General features: G+C 38.9%; 1 protein-coding gene across 3 annotated transcripts in view; it reads right to left on the reverse strand.

Moving 5' to 3' along the window:
- Positions 1-23,274, reverse strand: part of REPS2 (RALBP1 associated Eps domain containing 2) — a 94,613-nt gene that overhangs the window by 31,611 nt on the left and 39,728 nt on the right. For 2 of the 3 annotated variants that reach the window (XM_071556622.1, XM_071556806.1), the window contains exons 5-12: positions 21,522-21,619; positions 19,698-19,836; positions 18,185-18,248; positions 15,892-16,034; positions 12,758-12,852; positions 8,161-8,230; positions 6,177-6,242; positions 1,792-1,834 (exon numbers count right to left, since the gene is read on the reverse strand). In XM_071556622.1, the coding sequence (XP_071412723.1) occupies positions 1,792-1,834; positions 6,177-6,242; positions 8,161-8,230; positions 12,758-12,852; positions 15,892-16,034; positions 18,185-18,248; positions 19,698-19,836; positions 21,522-21,619 (718 nt within the window). The remainder of the gene's footprint in view (positions 1-1,791; positions 1,835-6,176; positions 6,243-8,160; positions 8,231-12,757; positions 12,853-15,891; positions 16,035-18,184; positions 18,249-19,697; positions 19,837-21,521; positions 21,620-23,274) is intronic. The other variant, XM_071556712.1, reaches the window with a different exon arrangement.

Raw genomic sequence — 23,274 nt, forward strand, 5'->3', positions numbered from 1 at the left:
GATTTGGTATTCCCAATTTTCTTATCTAGCCTTCAATTTTTCCCCCGCTCAGTCCTTCCTTTTCTTTTTCTAAAACTGTTCTTTTTTTAATTTATGAATAAACAAACACTGTAACAAAGCTTGTGTATCACTCTAGTTGAGGTTATGTGCCATCATCACTGACTTAATAATACTATACATCCCATCAGGACTGTTACAATAAGATCCAACATTCTGCTTCCAAGTCAATAAATCAAAGTCAGTAAATGGTACATGCCCATAGATGGCTTTCCCAGCAAGTCCCACAGCTTGTCTTAAAGGAGCCTGAATCACTGAATTACTCCACCCTCTTCCCCTAGTTCTGCTAGACACAAGACTTGCTGATTTACTTCTTTCCCTAGCATTGCCTGACGTGAGGACTCTCAGATTTTTCCTCACTTGTTGAATCAGATTTTAGGATCTCCTGGAGAAGCCACCAACAATACTGCTTGTTTATCATCATCACCAAGTTTATCAGATTTATTATTCACACCACAAATTCTTTCAATATTTTTACCTCTTTTTTGCAGTTACTGAATATATTCCAATCTGGTGTTTAAAGTCATTTAACATTTTTTTAAAATTTCCAATTATTCTTTATAGAGAAAAATAAATCCACCTGCAGTACTTTATCCCATTATCCAACAAACGTAGGAGGTCTGAGTTCAAGAAGTGCTCAGACATCTTTAGTCTCAACTTCTGCATTGGAGCAGCAACATACAGTCAGATGGGTGACAGTCATATGTGATAGAGTAGTCACATTTAAGTGACTGTTTTTGAACTTAAGCATTTGCTATTTTATGCCTTTCTGCACACTTTTTGAGTATTTGCAATTCAGCAACACAGCAAGAAAATTTTAAACTGTGTGAAAACTAAAAAACTTTGGCTAGCTGCAGAAAAACACGGCACACAAGGCAGTTTAGCCTTCCCAAATGCAGGTGCTGAGAACAGAGGATTTCCATCTTCAATCATTGTGCTTACAGCTCATCTTCTCTTACTAGCAGGCTTTGACAAGCTTCAAAGCAGGGAGCTGCTGTTTATACTCTCATTACCCACACAAACAAAAAAATAAAAATGGAGTCCTCTACCTGGCACTAAAGAAGCGAAGTTTGAAGGTGAATTAACAATATGGCTATATACCAGTAGGTGAACAGCCAAACCCAAGATGTGATGTATTTATACACAATATTTTCTGGCACAGTTTTCCTTTTACTTTCAAACATCCAAGTTCAACATATGTCACTTCTAGCACACAACAGTGTCAGTCCCTAAGACCTTCCATCACACAACAACCCAATTGAAGCCAAGCACACACATACTAACAAAGAGATTCACTCACCCATACCAGAGAGCTGAGCTACTGTTGCTGTTTTTGTGGGAATATGCAGTGTCTCCCTGCATATGAAACCACCACGTATATTTCAAAAGCAAAAAATTGCTGAGGACATTCCCCTCAATGGGGTGGTCCCAGCTGTCCTGCCAGGACACCCCTGGGGCTGGGCTGGAGGCAGTCACCACCCTGTCAAGGCAGCAGGGCTGGGCAGACAGGCAAGACTTCCAGCACCTTATGACCAGAGATCACGGGGCTCCAGGGCAGTGCTTATGTAGGGTCTATAGCTCACAGAATTCCTCCTCGTAAATTGGTCTGATCTGCATGAGCTGTACTTCCAGCACCACACCAATTAAAAAGAAAAAAATCCCACACCAGTACTTATGCTTTGTGTCTAACACCACAGGTGTCTACTTCTCCTGAAATAGAAGTGAAAGCAGTACCTGGATCGTGGTCTGGCTCTAAGTGCATTAGATTCCTGAGCAGCTGAAACAGAAGAGAAAAAAGAACTGCTGAAACATCATATTTTAAATAAACGCCTTTAGCTTCAGAATCAGTGTTCATTAAAAATGTGAGGGTTGCAAATGTGGATGTGAGAGTGTGCTCATCTCACATGAGTAATGGGGATTGATTTTCACTTCTGCTTCCCCTTTGCTTTTGTAGTGTGTGAATCTCCTAAGAACTCAAAACCCCACATGTAGGCAGATCTTCACCTTTTTAATAGCTTGCCACAATACAGGAAAAGCAATAGGTCTGGCAGCTCTGACCTGCACTCATGGATGTAGTTGTGACAAAGCAATATAAAGGAACAGCATAAACTTTTTACAGAAAATATCTTATTCTTAGTTCAGATATCTATTAGTTGTCCTGCTTCGGATGCACAAAGGTTTACGTCCTTCCTAATACTTTAACTAGTTAGTATAAAAGTACATCATCTTATCAGCCATTAAAAAAAATGAAAATGTCAGATTGAGACCATTTTGACATTGGGAAGGAAAGATATTTGAAGGTAGAAAGCTTTCAAGTCTGAACATTGATCAAACACATTTCTATTAATGTAAAAATTGGTTTCTTTTATTTGGATGGATTCCAAATATCCTGCCACATGCAGGTTTTATGTAATAGGAACATAACAGTTCTGGTTTATCTTCTCTGGGTAGTTCCTTGAGGCTGTTGCTTGGTTTACATTTTCTCTTCTGTAGCTCTTCTTACTAACATCAGATAATTTTGAGAAAACATATCTGCGTGATTGCTTTCAAATTCATCCCACTGAGATATCCTCAAGGTATTACAGCAGCATCAATGATCACAATGCACACACAAAGTAAATCCTTTTACTTTTCCCAGTCTATTAATCAAGGTACAACACTTAAGAGAAACAAGTAGGTTAGGGGGAAAAATAATTATCAGTTTCTGGCTTCCTCAGTATATGATTTATCACCAGCTACTATACAGCATTATCTGAGAATACAACAGATCCTCCAAAACAGAGAGCAGGAACTATCTGTGGTAGCAGTTGGCAAATACTGAGTTTTTAATGGCTTGCACTGTAGAACTGCATTGACCTTCCACAGGAGGCCTTAGTATCACAGAACACAAGTAGCAGCATATGGCACATGTACAGCCACACACCAGCTCTTCATAAAAGGAACTGCTTTTAAGGAAACACAGTGCGAGTTGGTGCTTTGGATGGAACAAACCCAAATGCAGCTGGCAGTGATACAAATGACCACTTATAAACCAAGTTTTAGTAGATTACTGTCATGACCAAACTGGCTCACTGTCATTCCAGATTTCTGTGCAACAAACTCTTCCTAGCAACTACAGGAAGGAGAGGGAATTAATATTAAAATATGCAGTGGTGATAATCCTCCTCCCTCTCTCTGTGTCAAACTCCCAGAGAATACAACTTCAGACACTGGTTCCCTAAAGCCATATGACCCAATTTTCCAATGCTGAAATTGCTGATTATTAAATTACATGCACAATTATTAAATATGCCACTTAGACACAGGAAGTATAAATCCTTTCCAAGCTAAACCATATTTAAGAACCTTCAAATTTTTCTTTTCTTATGGATTCTAAATTCTGTTCATACTCCTTTCAGAAAAGAAAGCGTTTCGTATAAAAACCCATAGGTAAAACTAACATTCAAACCCACCAAGGACAAGCTGCTGAGGTAGACAGGAAAGAATACAAGGAAGAGAGAACCCCAAAATGACTACTAATAAGAAAGGAAAGCAATAGAATGTCAACTGCCAAGGATTTTCTTTTAAGCCTTTGAAAAACTAGGAAATTCAAGGCTACAATTACAGAAAACCAAGACTTAGCTTTACCTTTCAGAATAAGAAGTATAATACAAAAATACTATGAAGCAGGTTATTAGGACATACAAATAATTGTGGCAGGATTTATAAAACATGCAGTTCTTTTGGTATGCTCAGTCTATGCATACCTTGTGTTTGAGGTGCAGGTTCATACACATACATGACATAGCCATTCAAGACAGTTCAAAACCATTTATCCAGTTCATGAGTTTTCCATATATCCACTGTTATGGACACAAAAGCCTAACTTTCATGAAACAGATAAGTTAAAGCTGTTGAGTAAATAATTTACATTTATTATTCAAAAGTTTGCATGATTCCAGCAGCAGTAGGGGCTGTTGGAGTGGACAGCTTGGTCTGCACTAATTAAAAGTTATAAAGAATCATGAACTGTATTTGTTCATTCACAGGAGAGTGTGAAGGTTTCTGTTTTGAGTATTGAAGTTCTCCTACACCCCTCTTGCAATACAATTAAATTTTAACATTGCAAAGTATGCCAATTCAGGAGCTTTTGGCTGCAACCAAATATGTTATACTCAACAGGTGCCTCCTTGGTTTGCAGGAAAATTGTACTATGAAAGGTGCAAATATGCCACATGGCTAAAAAAAGAAAAAATCAAAGTATTCCCTACTAGTCTAAATCAACCTCATTGACTCATCCCTTTATGGGTGGCCTAGGGAAAAATGTTCAAACACAATTTAAACACTCACAACTTTGGCCCTCAAAACTTCAGAAGTGTAATGTCAACAATGACCTTGCACTTAGGAGCTTAAATAAACGGGCCAGATATTCAGAGATGCTGAATATGTAAAGTTCTTACTGATTTCAAATTTCTAGACCTTCTGATGGCAAAGAAAACTTTTACATAATGAAGCACAGCACTATTATCTTTCCTGAGTTTACATAAACAGCCCAAATGAATAACCAAAGAGGCATGTGAAACTTTTCCCACTTCATCCCAAATGAGTTTTCATGCTGAAGGTTAATGATGACAATGACCTTTCAGAATGATGACTGATTCCAAAATAACCCCTCATACTGTGCTGCCTCTAGTCCACTGGTTAAACACTTTACTTCTCACATCAGTTGTAGCATGCAACCTGAGAATGTGCTTTTTCAAATCCTCAGTGTGCAGGACAGCAAGAGCAGAAGCCCTACAGTGGCCATGATGATGGAGTGAAACTCTGCCCCTGTCTCCCTTGTTATACAAACACAGCAGTACTGTTGGAGTAGCACAGAGGCATCAGGGAGACCTCACTGAACAGCAGATGAAGGACACTAGGGAAAAGAGGTCAGTGGCAAAGGAGATGTGCAGTAGGTTTTTTTCCTAAATGTACTGAAGATGGACATGCTGAACTGAAAATAAACCCTCCCCGGTGAGGTCCTGGGCAAAACCAGGGGGAAGGAGAACAGAACAGAAAGTCTGGCAACCACCCTCCCCCTTCCCTGAGAGGGAAGTGCAAAAGAGAGAGAGAGTGTGTGTGTGTGTGTGTCTGTGTGTGTGTGTGTCTGTGTGTGTGTGTGTGTCTGTGTGTGTAGGAGAAGAAGCAATCATTTGAGAATCGATAGGAAATCTGGCAGCTGTCAAGTGTTTGGGAAGAAGCCAGAAAAAAAAAGAGCTGGGAAATGAGGCATGCAGCTGTTGACCAGCCCTGAATAAACTGAGCTATAAGACAAAACTGCTGTGACAGAAATGTGGGGTCCATTTTCTTAATCAAGGATATCTTCTTGAGTCAAAACATCTATGCAAAGGGAAAAGAAAGTCCAAATTTTTGCTTGGCTAGGACCAGGAAGGGCTTAAAACTATTCTTACCACGCTAGGAAAGAAATTGAAGAGCAAGGGAAGGGAGGTCTGTTGAACTGAACTGAACACAGGGGAAGTTTCTGGAGCAACTAAGTCATTTTGACACATGCTGTTTCAAAAATAACATTTTCCAGAATGATAGGAACAAGAAGTGCATGTTGAAGCTGGAGAGAAAAATCAAGGGTGGTTTCAACAAAGAAACACTCTCTCAATCAAAAGCAGTTTCGTCAGTGTCTTAAGTGCCTCCAGGTCTGTGTTTTCAAAAGGCTCTGTCCTTTAACTCCTTAACACAAAGTTTGAAAACTCAGCTTTCACAAAGAAACAGGACATTTCAGAATATTTACTGAAAGATTACATAGTTATTCTATACTTTAGATTTTACCAAAAGACATAATATTCATGCTGTTGCATGTTGTTTGTAGCACAGTTCCGACTCCTTCAAACCAATATGTTAAAACATTTCCCAGAGATGAAAAGCCCATACACTGAGGGAAAGAAACCAAGAAAACCTTTTGACAACCTGAAGAAGTAATTGATATTTATCTTGCAAGTGGTAGTCATTATGAGGTAAAAGCCAATTTTAGTAGTAAAACAGGATGAGAGCTTTTCCCAAAAATTAATTTAGGCTGTGATATATATAAAAAAATTTAGTCAAAATTCTAATTTAAGTAACACATTGAATTTTTTTCTTCTTACCTGTTTTCACAGTCAAGTGCTGAAATTCCTTTGGTATAGTTTTGAGAGTAGTGCTTACTTTAAGAGCTTAAGGGGAAAAAAAAAGGCAAAAAAAGTATATAAGTATGTGTGGGTAAAATCTACAGGTATCAACTCTGAGAAAGGAGCACCTAAACTAGTATTAGAACATCTAATAATGCCAAATACACTTGAAAAGTAGCCAAATACCCTCAAAAGACCCAAGCACTCAAACAAATAACAATTTGTAAGAGCACAAAAGTCAAGAACAGAAAGACCTATGCTGTAGTTGCCAAATAATCTCAAATTTTGAGAATTTGGGGGGCTAAGTTCTTAGTCCCCTTCAACTGAACTTTACATATTCTTTCTAGTGACTTTTTAAAGGAATTTTTAATGCACTATGGTGTAATTTAACGTACTGTAATATACAGTGTTAAATGACCACTTGGAAGGAAATCTTTCATGTTCTGGGATGACCCTCCTTGGGCAGGGAGGCTGGATCAGATGACCCACTGTGGTCCCTTCCAACCTTACCCACGGTGATCCTGTGAATTGCCTTAATCAAACAAAACGTGGGAAAAGTCTGGTTCTCCTGATTCTGTTCAGTTTACATGATCTTCCACATTTAACTATGTTATCACCTGAGAAAGTGAACCTCATTTATTTGTATACTTTTGAAAATGCAGGAAAATTTCCTGCCACAATCCTGAACTACAGAATCTTGACTTCTGGGGAGATCCTCTCAGTCAGGAGAGTGATCTGCTCTTATATTTTCAGAATAGCAACTAATCGTAGAACAAAAGCACTTGTTCTTTGGCTGAAAAGGTAGGAATCTGTGTCATAAATACAGCAAATCTTCACCTCTGAAGGACTGTATGTCTCAAAACAGGTTCCCATGTGACTTAACACATCAGCTGCAAAAAGAAAAGTACATGTTTTTCACCTAAACAGGAGGACAAAAAAATCCCTTGGTAAAAAGTAAATCTTCCCTAAACATTTCAGAGCTATAACCTTCAAGGTTCAAGTCCTCCTCTGGTTAATTATGCATTTTATAACAAAACAAATCTTGACAACAAAACACTAATTTTTGGGAACACGCTGACTTGTCAAATGTTTTACAAACACACTTCAACTCTTAACAATCTTTCTTTGAAACAGGGACACTGGGAACCTGCCAAACTTGGTGATTCAGGAATGTGGACTACCTGGTCTCACAGCTCTGATGCAACCTTAACATGAGGACAGCTGGGAGGTCAAGGTATTTTTTATTTATAATCATACATAATCTGCAGCTCTGAGAATTCAGCAACAAAACACCCACAATTGTTTTGTTTCCACAACTGAAAGAGAGCAAGTAAGAACCCGAAAGGTTGGGAAAGGGAATATAAAAGGGAATGAATGAATGACTGTGTGATGTTCCTGTGCCAATTCTGGAAGCCATAGAAGCTACTGCATGGAAAAAGAGAAAGTTCACTTCCATTTCTCATGGCTTTCTGCTGATGGATTTCTAGTGAAATGAATAAAGTTTTTTCACTCCAGTTTGATAAAAAAATTTGTTTTTCAAGAAAATATGGGGTTTGGGGTTTTTCAAATAGGAATAAAAACTACTTTTGAAGTGTTGCTGTTTCCTGAAAAAGGGGAAATCCAAAATTGGACCCAATGTAATCTTTACTCTTACAAAATTCCTGATAACAACTACAATTTTTTTAAATAAGAAGTGCAACACTAATTGCCTAAGAACTAGATGTATTTTAGAAGGTGTATTTGTATCATTCACATATTATATAACTAATTTTGAAGCAGCTCCCTCCATTTGTCTTTAACTCAGCTGCTGTCAGTGAGTTGTCTCTTTAAATCTACAAGAACACATAACCAGAGCTTAGAAATTAAACGTTAACATTGCTTGTGTCAGCAAACATAGGGGCTTACTAAAAACACACAGAATTTAACCTCAATGGGAAAATAAAATAGTTATTGAGTTGAATACCTTGTTTGTCATCTTTCTTTCCATCTTGTAACAGGGCAGAGTTATCAGGTACCTCTTCAGTTGATGACTTCTTAAAAAAAGAAGATCTGTTTATTATAATGATTGAAGTAGCTCCCACCTTTACACAATCAAATATTTAAGAATACAGATCAACACAAATCATGATGACATTTGCTCTTGAACCGTGATTTGCTTTGTCAGGTAAAGAAATGTAGAGGACATAGAGAAAGACAATCTAAATCTGCTTTTCCAGGTACAGCAGTTCCACACCTGAAATTAGTTAGAGAAGCACTTCAACAGTGAAACAGAAGGAGGTAAGGACAAAATGCAAGGAGACACTTGTCCTAACAGAGACATGTTTAACACCTGTGTTTAGGGTTAATTAAACCTTCTCCAGCTCCTTCACAAGAGTCAGTCTCTATGAGAAAAGAGTCTCTAGCCAAGATTCCAGCCATGCTACAGAGCCTGGTACTTTTGCTTTAAAGGCTTCTGGCTGATCCCTGTACTACACTTTTTCTTTCAATTGCAGTCACAGAGATGGGAAAAATAAATTTCATTAGCATGTCAGTTGAAGGCCCATTCCAGCCTCTGATAAGAAAATTGAACTTCTCCCCAGTCTTATTCCTTTACTTTCTGTTACTTCAGCAGTGACTTAAAGGTATTTGCTGTTCTTGTAACTTCTGCTGTGTAGCCCACAAGGTGGAATGTGGGGTGATGGCCCCTGATAAGCCTGATGGGTTGAGGGAGATGCCTCAGCCCCCTGGAGGGGTGCTGCAGCACAGAACAAAAGCTTTCCAAATGATGAGATTAACAAAGGGTGGAGTGTTAAAAAATAACACGGCCTCCCTTTGCGATATCTTCTATGACCAGTAAAGGAGCTACCCTCCTCAGGCATCTCTATCACCCCACCAGAAGATTGACTTGTAGTCACACAAAACCACATGAAGGGAAAAAAAGATATAAAAAGTGTGGAGTTTAAATTCCGGCAGAGAGGTGGAAATGGCATGTCTGTTGAGGTAGCTGCTGCAGCTTGTCCTGCCTTCTACCTCCTGGAACAAGGTAGGGGAAAGAAGACCATGTGCTTTCTATTTTTCTATACTTTACTTTCTTACAAAGCTTATTCCTTTACACATTTTATCTTACATCTTATGCTAACAGCTACTTTGATTCTTACTTTATTATCACATCTCCTTTACTGTGTTTTGCTACCTTAATACTAGTAACAGTAGCTTGCTTCACACTTTGCTACTTTCAATTGGTTATTGCTTTTTGCTATTTTTACTTTATAAGACCAACTCTGTTTTGCAACTACAGTAACTTGCTTTAATTTCAATGTGCAGTTTCTTTTTTTTCAACATGTATGCTGATAAGAAGCAGTTCTGTTCTTTCCTTTTGTTTTGTGTTACAGAGAGAGTGGTGTGCAAGATATTTTATTGTCCTATGTTATTGAGAGAGTGTCTAGATAAGTGTTTTAGGTGGCTGTGGTTTTAGTTAGTAGTTCTTTGTTGCTAGTTTCTGTCTGTCATGAAAATGGGATACATTGCTGTATTGTAACTTGAGTTTAGTGTGCTTGTCTCTGTAAAAAGTGTTTTGTGCTGGTTTCTTTTGGAGTACTTTATTATCAATTAAATACAATCTTGCAGCTAAACGTTATCATCGGCAAAGCAGAACCCATAATAACTGTCACATATTTGTATTAATAAATGTTATTTCGGGAGCTGTTGTGGGGAAAGTTCTTTTCCAGCTATTAAGTGTGGCTTAATATTAGAGGTCAGAAACCCTTCCAACCTGTGTGCTGTCCGTTAGTTGACAGACAGGGTTGGGGACATAAGGATCTGATTGTCTGGAAGCGCTTATAGCTACTAATTTCTAATTAATATAGTTAAGATTAGAAATCTTTGCATTTCTGTCTCCCTCCTCCCTTTCAGGTGACAGTGGAACCAGGAACAAATTCCACCTCTGTTATCTGCAGGAACAAGGATAGACTCCACAACCAAAAAACCAATACAGCAAATGTCAGAAAACCTAAGCTTCTCTAAATATTAAGAGATGCCTTTTTTTTCCCCAGGTAACATGGACCAGGTTTGACTTTAAAATGTCCTGAAATAAACTGGTCCTAAACAAATGAATTGAGAAACCTCAAGTCAGTAGTTCAAAAAGGAAAGCTGCAGAGTAAAGGGCTGTGAGATCTGTTTTCTAGTTTCTGAGGAATGGGATACCCTAATCCTTCTGAAAAAGCAACACAGGAAAAATACAGCTTGAGGACTCTGAAAATGTATGAGCATAATATTTCACATCCATCACTATCAAGTGAAGATATCACTGCGTGCTTTAATCAATGGAATGCCTTTCACAAACTTGAATGAACTGTGAGCACGACATTTCTGAGGAAGTTCAGAGCAACCCCAGCCAATCATTTTATGCATATAGTGTGAAACCTCATGTTTTGTCTTTAAACTTTTGGCAGTGAGAAAGCTTGTAGGAAGAACCAAAGCAGAGTGGGAGACAAAATCTCAGAAAAAAAAATTGGGAAGACAAAGCTTCCTTGGTAAACAAAAATCAGTCACCCTTCTCCTTCTCAAGCATACCATCAGCAATCCTGGTGTGCTTTGTAGGTTTAACAAAGCCTAGTATCCAGGTGACATGTCTCCTGCCGTTATTTTCTTTATGGATACATTCAAGAACTGTTTTCATTTTATTGCAGTACTGTAGTTCAGCAGTGAAATGAAAATAAACATGCTGAATTGTGGAAAGAGACAAAATCATGGAGATAATGCACAACAGATTGCATTGATAATACAATATTTTTAATGTAGTGATCAAGTTTCTAAACTGTAATTCCTTAATTAGCCAAGATACAAATTAAATTGCAACAGTGAATTACTGCACTTCCCATAGGGAGAAATGAATGGGGGATGAATTACTGACCTTCCAAATGATGCACATTCAGTGTATTAATTCTGAATGTACAAACACAAGTTGAACAAAAACTAAATCAAGTCAAAATGATTCTCAAACCAGTTTTGAGATGAGATTTTAAAATCCATTAATCTCTGACAATGTAAATGGAAGACTTTCAATTATGTGTATAAAATATACATAATTATATATTTGTTTATATTTTAAATATAATTTAATTCTGCATTATGCATATATCTTCTTTTATACATTGGGTTACAAGCCACCCATATAAGGTCCCAAGCAAGAGACTAGGCTGTTCTGGTAAAGGACCTGACTCCACTGCCAACATACCAGGAGCCTGCACATCCAGAACACCAGCACTGCTTTCCAAACCCAGTGTGATGTACTTTGGCCAAGCCACTGCAAGATGAGTAACACCTCCCAGGGATGCTGCATACATTTGAACAGTGCCACTGGATCCTCAAAGCATTAGCAGCAGCAGTGCCTAACATGAACATTGTACTAATTAGAAGCTTAGAAGATTCTGTTTGGTGGTACCACTACTAAGACGGATTTGGTGAGGGAGCAGCTGTGTTCTGATCCAGGAACTCCCCAGAGCAAGGCATTGGGAGGATATAAATGGAGAACAGCCTTGATGAGCTGTCATGCCACACCATTACTTTTAAACTTGGAAGCAGTGCCAGAAGGGCTGGTTCTGCAGTCAGTCTGCAGGACTGATTAACTATCTCAAATCCTAAACCCTTAAATCCCACAGCATATATACTCCGTTGCAATATTCAGGTGTAATTCAGTGGCCATGATTAGTTCAGCTTCATAAGGTCTTCAAAGTTTTGTGTTTTAACCTCTGTGTTAAACTCTTCTGTTTTATTTAGTTTTTCTTCCATCAGTCTTCATGGAATCATAGAATGGCTGGGGTTGCAAGGGACCTCTGGAGATCTAGTCCAAACCCCCTGCTACATCCAACTGAAACTAGTGTTCAGTTCTGAGCCCCTCCCTAGAAGAAAGGCCATTGGAGCACATCCAAAGAAGGGCAGTGGAGCTGGTGGAGGGTCTGGAGCACAAGTCTTACAAGGAGCAGCTGAGGAAGTTGTGGTTATTTATCCTGGAAAAAAGGAGGGTCAAGAGAGGCCTTACTCCTCTGTACAACTACCTGAAAGGAGGAGTGCTGGGTTAACAGATGGAGTCAATGATCTTAGAAGTCTTTTCCAAACTAAATGATTTTATGATTCTAGCTCTGTGCCAGAAGCCTTATACTGTTAAACAGTTCAGACTCAGGAGAATTGCTCAGGACACCTGAGTGCTGTCTGTGTGCCACGCTGTACATCCTGCAGCACAGACTCTGCCCCTCACCACTGGCTCTCAGCACTGGAGGGCCAAACACAGCCCTGCAGGACATGAACAGGTCTACTCTGCAGCCTCCAACATCACCCAAGTCCCTCGATGACTAATGGGAACTTTGTTACGTGGGCATATCTTTTAAAAAGCCTGTTGGCCCTTCCCACACACAGAAAAAATGGCTGAGAGAGGGATTTGAAATTACTTAATTAGAAGCTTGGAGACTCCTAAACTTCGCTCAGAGACCTGCAGTTCTGCAGTTATACAGAGCACAACCACTGTGAATCTAGTCTGTCCCCCTCCACTCCGCATGGCAAGCACCCTGCTTAGACCTTCTCACCTCTGTCCGACTGAAGTCCCGAGTCTGCTGACTGCCTGGCAATGGCTCAGAGTAAGAATCAAACAGTGCACAGTCACGCATGGGCTTCAAAGAAGCTGCAGGGGAAAGAAAAAGAGAGGGGGAAAAAAGCAAACAAAACCCAAAAATCAAATGCAGAGACATGCCAAGTCTTTGGTTAACATACACTTCTTAAAAACCTGTTCTAGCACGATTTTGCCCTTCATTTCTACCTATCAGACCTGACCTGTAAGATGTGGACGACCAACATCATGAAGAAAATCTTTCTATCTTGCATTTTAAATTAGTCAGTGTCCTAAAAGGGATGTGCAATTTCTGTTGTAGAAATAGTTGTGAAATTTGGAATAAATGATTTCTAGTAAACATTAAGTGCCAAACAACTGTTTATTTGTGCTTTTTCTCCTTCCAGTTCAATATCAACTTAGTTGATCTTAGAGTTTATATCTTACTCTCCTAGGAATGTTAAAGGTATTTATGAAATGTTCAGCTGAAATTTTGATTTTTGAATACTGAAAAGTATAGTAGAATCTGTGTTATACAATAAAATTGAAGGCCAACAAAACCCAAAGACACTAAACACAGTGGATGCTGTAGTACATACTGTCTTTAAATTACATTAACAGCAGGGGGGGAAAATAAAAGGAAGAAATCAACTCCAACTTCTCAAAGGAATATTCACAACAGGCTAATTTCTATCCCACATTCTCAGGTTGATCTGCTGGTATCAATCTGGAATTATTTCCTCTAAGATAAATCCATCTTAATAGCTAGAAAATACCTTTTTTTAAAGATCAATATATCAAAAGGCAGAATAACCACATTTCTAGTTTTTTGCTTGCACCTCTTTTGTCGCAATAAATTAAGCTCCTTCATCTTAATTTACAATACATTGGGTTACATACAGGGCAAATACCTTTCCAGATTCTGCAAATTAGTTTTAATAAAGACTTTCTGAAAACAAGGTGGTGGGTCAAATTGTCAGTGGAGCTGTGCCAGGATAGCATTTGGACTTGTGCTTGTAGTTTATGGTACAAGTCATAAAACTAGCAAGATTAATGCATTCTTAAATGCTCTTTCACTCCAAATCATTTTATTTGAAGCTTTAACAATAGTCTTATCAGATGCTCTGAAACTAATACAATAGCCTAATGAAGAACAGTTTTCAGTAATATTCATCAGGTTCTTAACAAGCAAAAAAAGAATTTAAAGTATTATAAACTTCACATAAATCAAATTATGAAAACATGAAAACATAAGGTTTCTCTTGAAAATTTCTTTTGACATTTTAGGTAACTGTTTGAGGCACTTGCTTACTTATCAGTGCTTTTCTTTCAGAAGTGCTACAACCAGGGCTCTATACTTCCCTGTTATTCACAGTGTTACAGTGTGTTGCAATGTTTTACTTCTCACTAATGCAAGTCTTTCAAAAGACAGATTTTTGAATCCTGACTAGGTAGCAGAACGAGCACAAGATATTTTCAGACCCTCAAGTTAATCAGAATTAGTATATTAACTGAGGTTTTTGAAGTACCCACAAGAAACAATTAGTCCTTTCACCTCTTCCATGTAGATCAGCTTGAAATACTTGCTTTTATGCAACACCATGAAAAAAATACTCAACTAAGGAAATGTGCTGAAAGGGACAAATAGGGGAAAGGAGGATTCCCAGGGAACAACCGTGGCTTACCACATATTCTTCCTATTGACATAATGATTCCCTACTACTAGAGACAGTTATTTCCTTTGCAGTTTTACCCAAAAGGGCTTAATGTGAAGACACATCAAGAAAAACCTGCAAGGATGAGCTTACAGCTCAACTTATCATGAGAGTAGCAAACAAAGTGCTGGTCCTAGGGAAAAGGATAGTTGTAATTATGCCAAGGGAATGTAATTAGAGAGACTAAAAGTGATGAAGACTTGGAAGTTCAGGTTTTCCAGGAGCTTACCACTTTGGGTATGAAGATAGTGGATTAGAGACATGACTCCATCAGAAATTATTCACAAATCTGATACAGGGTCAACATTTCATTTTCCTAAATGTAGCCTGATTTGTTCTTTTCCTGCCTTTTAATATATTCAGTGTCATCATATTTAATGGAGATTTTATTAGGTCTTAAATATTATCCCTTAGCACTGTAATTATCATCTGTGATTAATCCTTCTTGCCCTAGAGAGGCTGCACATATTTTAGATGGAACAGTATATATTTCAATGTTCATTTATAATTAAAAGAGACATAACTGAAGAGAACAAATGAAAGGGCAGGTCTCTCACTGCACATTCATACTGAGGTATGTTATAGATTAAGTCATCCTTGTGCTACATAAACTGTTGTAATTCCCATCATTAATGCAAAGTACTTGTAGGGGAATCTGTGGATTACATAAAATGAATTACAAAAAAATTCAAGCTTTGATACCACTGATAACTGCATCTAACAAAATACATTAGCATATTAAGTTCAAAAGCAGTCCAGTATTGTTTTCAACAAATCTTTAAGAGCCAAATACTTATATGAAAAATGATCGAAAGAATTAAAAGCTGTATGATAGATTCATAAAATAGTTTGCATTGGAAGGGTCCCTAGAGATCATCTAGATACAATCCCCCTGCCATGGGCAAAGACACCTCCCACTAGATGAGGTTGCTCAAAGTCCCATCCAACCTGGCCTTGAACACTTGCAGGATGGCAGGGATCCATAGCTTTTCTGGGCAACATGTTCCAGTGACTCACCATCCTCACAGTAAAGAATTTCTTCCTAAAGTCTAAGGTAAACCTTCCTTCTTTCAGTTTAAATCCATTGTTGAATTACCTTTGCTACAGGCAATCATCTGCCACTTGAGCTGTAATGACACTTGAAGCACACTGGAGCAAAGAGGCAGACATTAACAGGCTGGTAACTGCTATACTTTGCATCCCTACTTTTGTGCTTTGAGGTATTACTTCTTCAGCAAGCACCTCATAAGCACAATCAGAAACACATGCCTTAAAAAGCAGTCAGAGAATCATTATATGGCATAGCACCCCATTCCAGAAGGAAAGTGAACCTGCATTTTACAGAGATGATGGATTTCTGAGATGGCTACAGGGACACAAACTGCCACAGGAACATTACCAGCCTGGAGGTACTCGGGCAGCAGCGTTTCTGGCAGTGTCTCAGGCAGCTGGTAACCATTCTTCCTCGCAACCACAAGGTGGAAAGCAGCACAAAACTCCGGGAGTGTCAGTGCTCCATCACAATCCACATCGCTTAGCTCCCTATGGATGCAACAGGCACAAGTTTTCCAAGTTATTACCTCAGGAAAACACACATGTGCCATCACAAGGGAGACAGAAATGCAACTCTGAGAAGGGATATTTTAACACAAGATGATCATCTCTGTCATTTGCACTTGATTTTGACTTGCCCATTTGTCTTGGAGAAGATGAAGCCAGTTAATTTTCTAATACGGACTTGCCCCTTTTTCCTTTTTCAATGAAGTATATCCTTTTTATACATGATACCATTCAATACTATGGTATGTATATATTAGAACATGAAATACATGAAATACCCAAACCTATACTTAGAGAATCACAGAGTGGTTAGGGTTGGAAGAGACCTTACAGATCATCTAGCTCCATCTCCCTGCTTTTGCAGGGAACCTTCCACCAGACCAGGTTACTTCGAGCCTCCTGTCCTATCACTACCTACCCCTGTGAAATGCCCCTCTCCTGCCTTCTTGTGGACCATGTTTAGATACTATAAGGCTGTAGGAAGATCTCCCCGAAGCCTTCTCTTCTTCAGGCTGAACAGCCTCAACTCTCTCAATACTCTCTTCATAGGAGAGGTGCTCCAGCCCTGTGATCAACTTAGTGCTCCTTCTCTGGGCTCAGTCCAACAGATCCACACCTTTTTTGTGCTGGGGACCACAGACCTGGATGCAGCACTCACCAGAGCAGAGCAGAGGTACAGAATCCCCTACCTCACCTGCTGGTCACACCTCTTTTGATGCAGCCTAGGATATGATAGATCTTCTAAACTGCAGGAACACCCTCTTCCAAGGGTAAAAGTAACTTTTTAACAGCTGGAAGCACTTTTGGCCAATCTACACAATCCTCAACCATTTCAAGCAGAATAAGTTAAACGCAGACTTCAGCAATGATTACCTAGCACCACGGACTAGCCTTAAGAAAAGAGCTAAATTAATGCTCTTCTGGTTTAAAAGTTAGTGTTAACTTCTTGCTAAAGCAGTTCTCTGCAGTTCTCTATAATTCTAGGATGCTCCACAAGCATGAAAACTGGGCTTCAGAAAGTCAAGAATTCAATTTTATAAATTAACTCTTTGCAAGAATTTAGTCATTTTATCTTGAGTACATAGTCTAAAATAAACACGTAACTTCTTACTCTTTGACAGTAACAAGCATTTTTCAAGCTATTGAGGTTATAGTGACAAAGACTGAAACATCCCATGTGTATAGCAAACAGAACATGATAAATCACATTATCACAAAAATATATTTATCTACTAGAAAGGAATACTTTTCTTGAAATACTGCACAGAGAACAAATTGTGCCAGCAGTAAGAATAAAATGTGCTTTGTTAACATATTGGGTTAATCCATTCTTTTTAAAAGTAATCAAGTTTAAATTCCAATATTCACTTCCCCCAACATTATGTTTCGTTGCTTCTTTTTTTAATTTTCACAACTGACAATCCGCTTTGAAAACATTCCAGACATATCCTTTGACCCTGACAGATGTTTAGGCTCTTGCAAGCTTTTCTTCTCATCTCTCTTCATAAAAGCATATATAAAAATAAAACCTCTATCAGCATTTCTGATCCATGTTTAAAACTGTTTGTTCTTCCTATCAGATATGCAAGGATGACACTGAATTACAAAGCACCATGTTGTTTATGAAAATATAATAGAATCCTTGTCAAGTTTTATCATGTACAGTTCCATCCACAATTGTTTCTTCATAAACTCATTAAAAGTAAGTGTACTGGTTCATTAGAAAAGCACTGATAAATTATGTAGTTGTTTAATTAGGCTTCCTCTGACAAAACAGAGAGAAAAACATCAAACCAACAGCATATCTAAAACATTCCAGAGGTGCTTCTCCTCTGTGTCACTTCAGGAAAAGTGTCAATTGTTTGAGCTAATAATGCTGCTTACAATAAACTTAAGAATAGCTCTCAGTTATGTAGCTGTTCACACTTTCCCAGTCCTGCTGAGTAGACGAACATTTCTCCAGAAAAAAAGTGTGTCAGAAAGATCAGTGAGCGCCCTGCTGCTTGGGCCTTGATTCTGGAGATAAGAGAAATAATTATAATTGATAGTACTTTTAAAATTTAATATGAACTCTTGAATTAAGTGTCTTCTAAAAAACCAGGATACAAATCCCCAACACTATCAGTACTTACCAGATATGAGAAAGTTCTGGGATGGGCAACTTTGATTTTGTGAAGAAATTCTTTGCTACGGAACCTGTTGGGAAAGAATGCCTTATCAGCCACTAGAAATTAATTCTCTGAATTTTTACCTTTTACCAGGTCTGCTGTGCCAGAAGCAGCCAGTTAATTTACGTCCGAGAGACACTCAGATTAACCGAACACTAATACAGCTGTTGGACCATTTGTCTCCTGAATAAATGACAGAGAAAGCCAGACAGAGCTGTTGACCTCATTTCTCCATTCCCTCCATATGGGAAAAAAATAATGGAAAACCTGCTTTAGTACTGGTAATTCTAACTAGCATAATTGGTATGACAAAATAGATAAAATAACAGACACCAACGGTGTCTGCTTCACCCAGAAGTCATGTGTGTGGCAGTACAGTGCTGTACCATTGCACTGCTCTCCCAAGATGCTGCTTCAATCATGACTCTTCCCTGCTGTGGCTCAAATTTTAGTGGTGGGGCAGCGGTGAGGAAGGGGAGAAAGAAAAAAGAAATCCCAGAAGATTCAGATAGCACATAGCTCCTGTCCCACTGCAGGCATCCTCACTCACCCTGCCAATAGCAGCTCTTCTCATCCTTCTTCGAGTCAACAAATCTACTTATTCATCATCCCATATACACAGGGTGTCAGGGGTACCCTGGAAGCCATTCCTGGGTACAGGCTTACAAAACGTAAGGAAACATAAAGCACAGATTTCCAGGACTATAGTTCTCTTCCCCTTGGCAACCACCAGGGGAAGAACCAACACTGAACAACCATTTACCATTTGTTCTTTGAAGCAAACTGCATGAAGGAGACATAACTGAGGCTGGATCCAAGCCTCCTGAATCCCAGTGATACAGCAGGACCTCCTGAACTGCAGCGATACAGCAGGGCTCATTAAAACTGCCTCAATTTAAAACCTGTGACACCTTCCTTGACACACACAAACCGTCTGTGCCCACCAGCAGCCTGATCCTTCTATTCAAGATAGAAATGCAGTCTCAATATGCTCTTAATACTTCTCCCATTGTTTCTTTATGACCTAAAGGTCAAAATCTCAGTCTCTTAGAACCATAAACCTCAGGCTTGACCACAGAGGACAGCTGACTGTATGCTTCACTGTCATCACATGAGCACTACCACAGTTCTGCTGGGAAAGCAAGCACAACCCTCAGGGGTGTTTCAACTCAATATAGACTGCAGGTGTGATCCACAAATACAGAGCATCAAATAGAGCTCATTTTAATTTCTACCAAATCATTAACACTTCTCCTTTGCATGTCATTATTTCTCTAAAATCAGGATATTTAGGAAAAAAATGCAATGGCCACAGTAGTAGTTTGCTCTTTGAGTTGTCTGCCTTCAAAAAGAAAACACCATCAACTCTTATAAACCCACTGAGAGAAAGGAAGAAGAATTTATTTACTTTACATTCTTTCCTCACTTCCCAGCCTGGTCCCCCTACTTGACATGCACTGTGTTTGGTAAAAATTACCTGAAATAAAGGCGTTCAGGTCGGGCTGCAGGGACCTGAACTGGTTAATGTAGTAATCTCGCTGCTCCTCCGTTATCCTCCAAGGGTCATCCGAGTAGTGGGTGCTGCTGTCCTGCTGCTCCCGCTCCACTGAAAGAGACTGAAAGGAGGGACACTGGCACCGGCCACAGGCAGGGGACTAGAAGGGCATTGGGAACCTCAAGAAACCAGATTGACACTCTTCTATTAATAGACACAAATTTTTAGAAGATAAGAAGTAGAAATGGCCATACTGATTACTGTCCCACTGCTTATTTGTTTAAACTGAGACCAATATTGGGTATCTTTACCCAGGCAACTAAAGGAAGTTCTACATGAAAAAAACTAAAAGAAAAAGGAAGTCTCACTACTGCTGATCACAAAAAGTCCACATCATATTTTATTACCTCTAGGTTTGTTTTGGGGGTTCATTTTGGCTGCCATGCATTACAACCCTGAACTGCACACTGTACACATCAGATGGAACCAGTAAAGGACCTAAAGCTGTAATTATGCAGGATGGTGCATGAAAATTTAGCTTCGCTATGCAACTACATATTTAATCTAGGAGTGGTGCTGTAACTATGGAGCTATACCACTTCTGGATGCTTTGCTCACCCCAGTAACTCGGCACTTGTTATGCCAAGCCAGGGAGACATGCAAAACACTGGAGACCACCTCAACCTTCTGTCACTTCCCATACTTTATGCAAAAATCCTACTTTGGGAAAAAAATATTCTGGAAGGAAGGACATTTAATCCATTTATGTCTTTGCTCTGTGCCTTTGCTGTCTGATTAACCTGTTTAAGGGAAGTCTGTACCTTTTGTAGGTTGATGGAGATATCTAGAAGAGGGTTGGTGGTACAACTGATGCCTTCGTTAAACTGGAATAACTTAATATTCAATATTTAAGCCTGGATGATAAAACTCTTTGAGGGGGAGGGCAAGAGTGAACAACAACCAGGCTGCAATAAGCTTTGAAACCCTTTCTCTTGACATACCTGTCTATTTCCTAGGAATCAAATGCAAAACACCAGTTCTGAAACACATCAAAAGATCCCTGAAACAGGCATCACCATAAAGCTGTAAATTAATTTTCATTTCAAAGCGCTACACAAATGCACCCAATTTCATGTCAAGTTAGCACAAATTATTTGACAATACCTGTAGATCTTTTCTGGAGGCTCGGGTGACATTTTATTGTGGGTGCAAGGTGCTAAGCACTTGGGAAAAGGTAGTGTCTCTGAGTCTTCCTTATTTAGGAAAATCTCTTGTTTGGTAGAGTTTTGCCATTCCTTAGGGCAAACTACCTATTTGCATAAAAAATGCACCACAGGCATACTGGAACACAGAAAGATTTGCTTTTGCAACCAGCAGGAAAACAGAAGACCCATCTCACAAAAGCAAACAAATGTCCAAAAATTAATTTATTCTGTTTGAGATGCAATTTAACCACCTGGGGTGAAAAACCAAAATACGCAGAATGTTAGGCCATAAATTCTGTGCAAGTGTTACAGATAGCATTCTAAATCAAGCAGGAATCTCTGTGAAACCTCATGTATTTTAAATGAAAATGTTTTACTTCGACCTACCTTTACCAATTTGATTGACTGGATTACTTATTTTAATTTCTCCATCCAATCAGCTTTTTTTTCCTCATATACTAAAAAAAGCACACTTGAGTCTCTAGTCTAAAAACACCATGGAGAACAATTTTCACTTTCAAAGTGAGAATTATTCTGCTTTTTTAAAATTTCTCTATTGTTTTATTAGTAGTATTACTAAAGATAAATAGCAATTCATTACCCGGTTAGGAGTTGAACAGGTGAGTGCAGATTTGGCTCCATAATTCCCTGATGATGGTCCATCTTGCTGGTGAGTGGAGTGTCTGACTTCATAAGGAGCTACAGACATTTCAAATAAGTATATAAAAGAAAGGATAATCAAAAAGTTCTACTAGGCTAAAGGAAATAATTAAATACCTCAAGGTCAAGAATGTAGCTTGTGAACATAGTGCTAGAGCATCAAAGTCCATTTTGTCAAGCATCTACCCAGTGAACCACCCAGTATGACAGTACCAAAGTCCATTTTGTCTTCTGCAACAGAATTCCAGCTACATACTAGTTTTTCAGATTGCATCATTCTTCTTCAGACATTTCTGAGACATTGTCAGTTATATATTACTAGATAATGGAAATTGCAGTTCATCATGTTGAAATACATATTTATATAGCCTGTTTATGCATGTATACATTTTATACAGTTAGAGCTATATACAGCACAAGAATGCACTAGAAATAGGAAGAAACAATTCAACTGAGCTGCAAAAAATATGCTTTGACAATGCTATCAAACAGAAAATCACTATTTTTTCATATAGTCTTCCTCCCCCTTCCGTAATTTCTGTTGAAAATCAAAATACATGATTCACCACTTCACCTATTTGGAGTAAAGTTAGTGAACAAAAGTAACAATTACTTCTTTTGCTAAAATAAGTCACTTAGGCTCCACTGTAGCAAATATAGTAAGTGGTGACACAACAGCACGTTTAGGAACAATGTTTTAAAAATAAGGCAATTATGCAAACAAAAAGAAAACTCCCTTGCAAACCCTTACAGAGCTGAGAACTTCTGCTGCTCGCCTATTTAAAATGTACCACTACAGTCTGCATTAGATAGTCAGAACCTTAAAGACTCATGACAAAAAGGACCAAGAGATCTTAAAAATTTTGAGTTCAGGAAGACCTGAAAAATTACACCCTAATCCTCTCATTTTCCTAAGTGGTCTTATCCTGTGCTGGTATCTATTTTTATTACTGTACAACTAACTACTAATTTCAGAACAAAAAACAAAAGAGAAGGAAGGTGGGAAACACACAGACGTCCTTGGAGAGATTTAAGCACAAGGCTGTACTGCCATGTGTTTGTTAGCATGAAAAACTTTAAAAGCTATCAAGAAAAACATATATTCATGACTGCAATGCAGTGGGCTGCCCTTGAAGACACGCTGTCCAGTTGTAGGGTCAGACTTGCAGCCCAGTCCAGCCCAGCTCTGTGGCAGCACAGCACTTCCTGCACATACAACACACAGAAACCTCCAGACCTGCCCTCTGCACTGCTCTTCAGGAAACTGGAAGGGTCTGAATCTTAAAGGCCAGGAAGAGCCAGTAGGGTCTTGCACTAGTCTAGCACTTGGAAGGACGATGTTAAATAGCTCTGTTTTTTCATCGACTTACACACAAGGACAAAAGCTGAAGGATTAGCATGCTCTGCTCTTCACTCAGTGGAAACACACTAACCTAAAAGCAGGAGGGATGAGGGAGGGTTGGTACACACCAGTGCCTGCTCTTGCCACCAACCAGGTCATCACAGATGCCTTACTATTAACAGGAGCTTGTAAAGACGTAGTTAAACTGGCTTCCGACACATTACCCTCTTATTAAAATTAGAATGTTTTGCCACCCACTCTCATGGCAGCAAAACGAAGGACTGAGCAACTATGTAGTGCCTTTTGTTTGTACTGCCTAAGTTACACTGTGGTTTTATATTCATGTCCTATT

The sequence above is a fragment of the Pithys albifrons genome, chromosome 1, assembly GCF_047495875.1.
Source record: "Pithys albifrons albifrons isolate INPA30051 chromosome 1, PitAlb_v1, whole genome shotgun sequence".
NCBI classification, from domain to species: domain Eukaryota; kingdom Metazoa; phylum Chordata; class Aves; order Passeriformes; family Thamnophilidae; genus Pithys; species Pithys albifrons.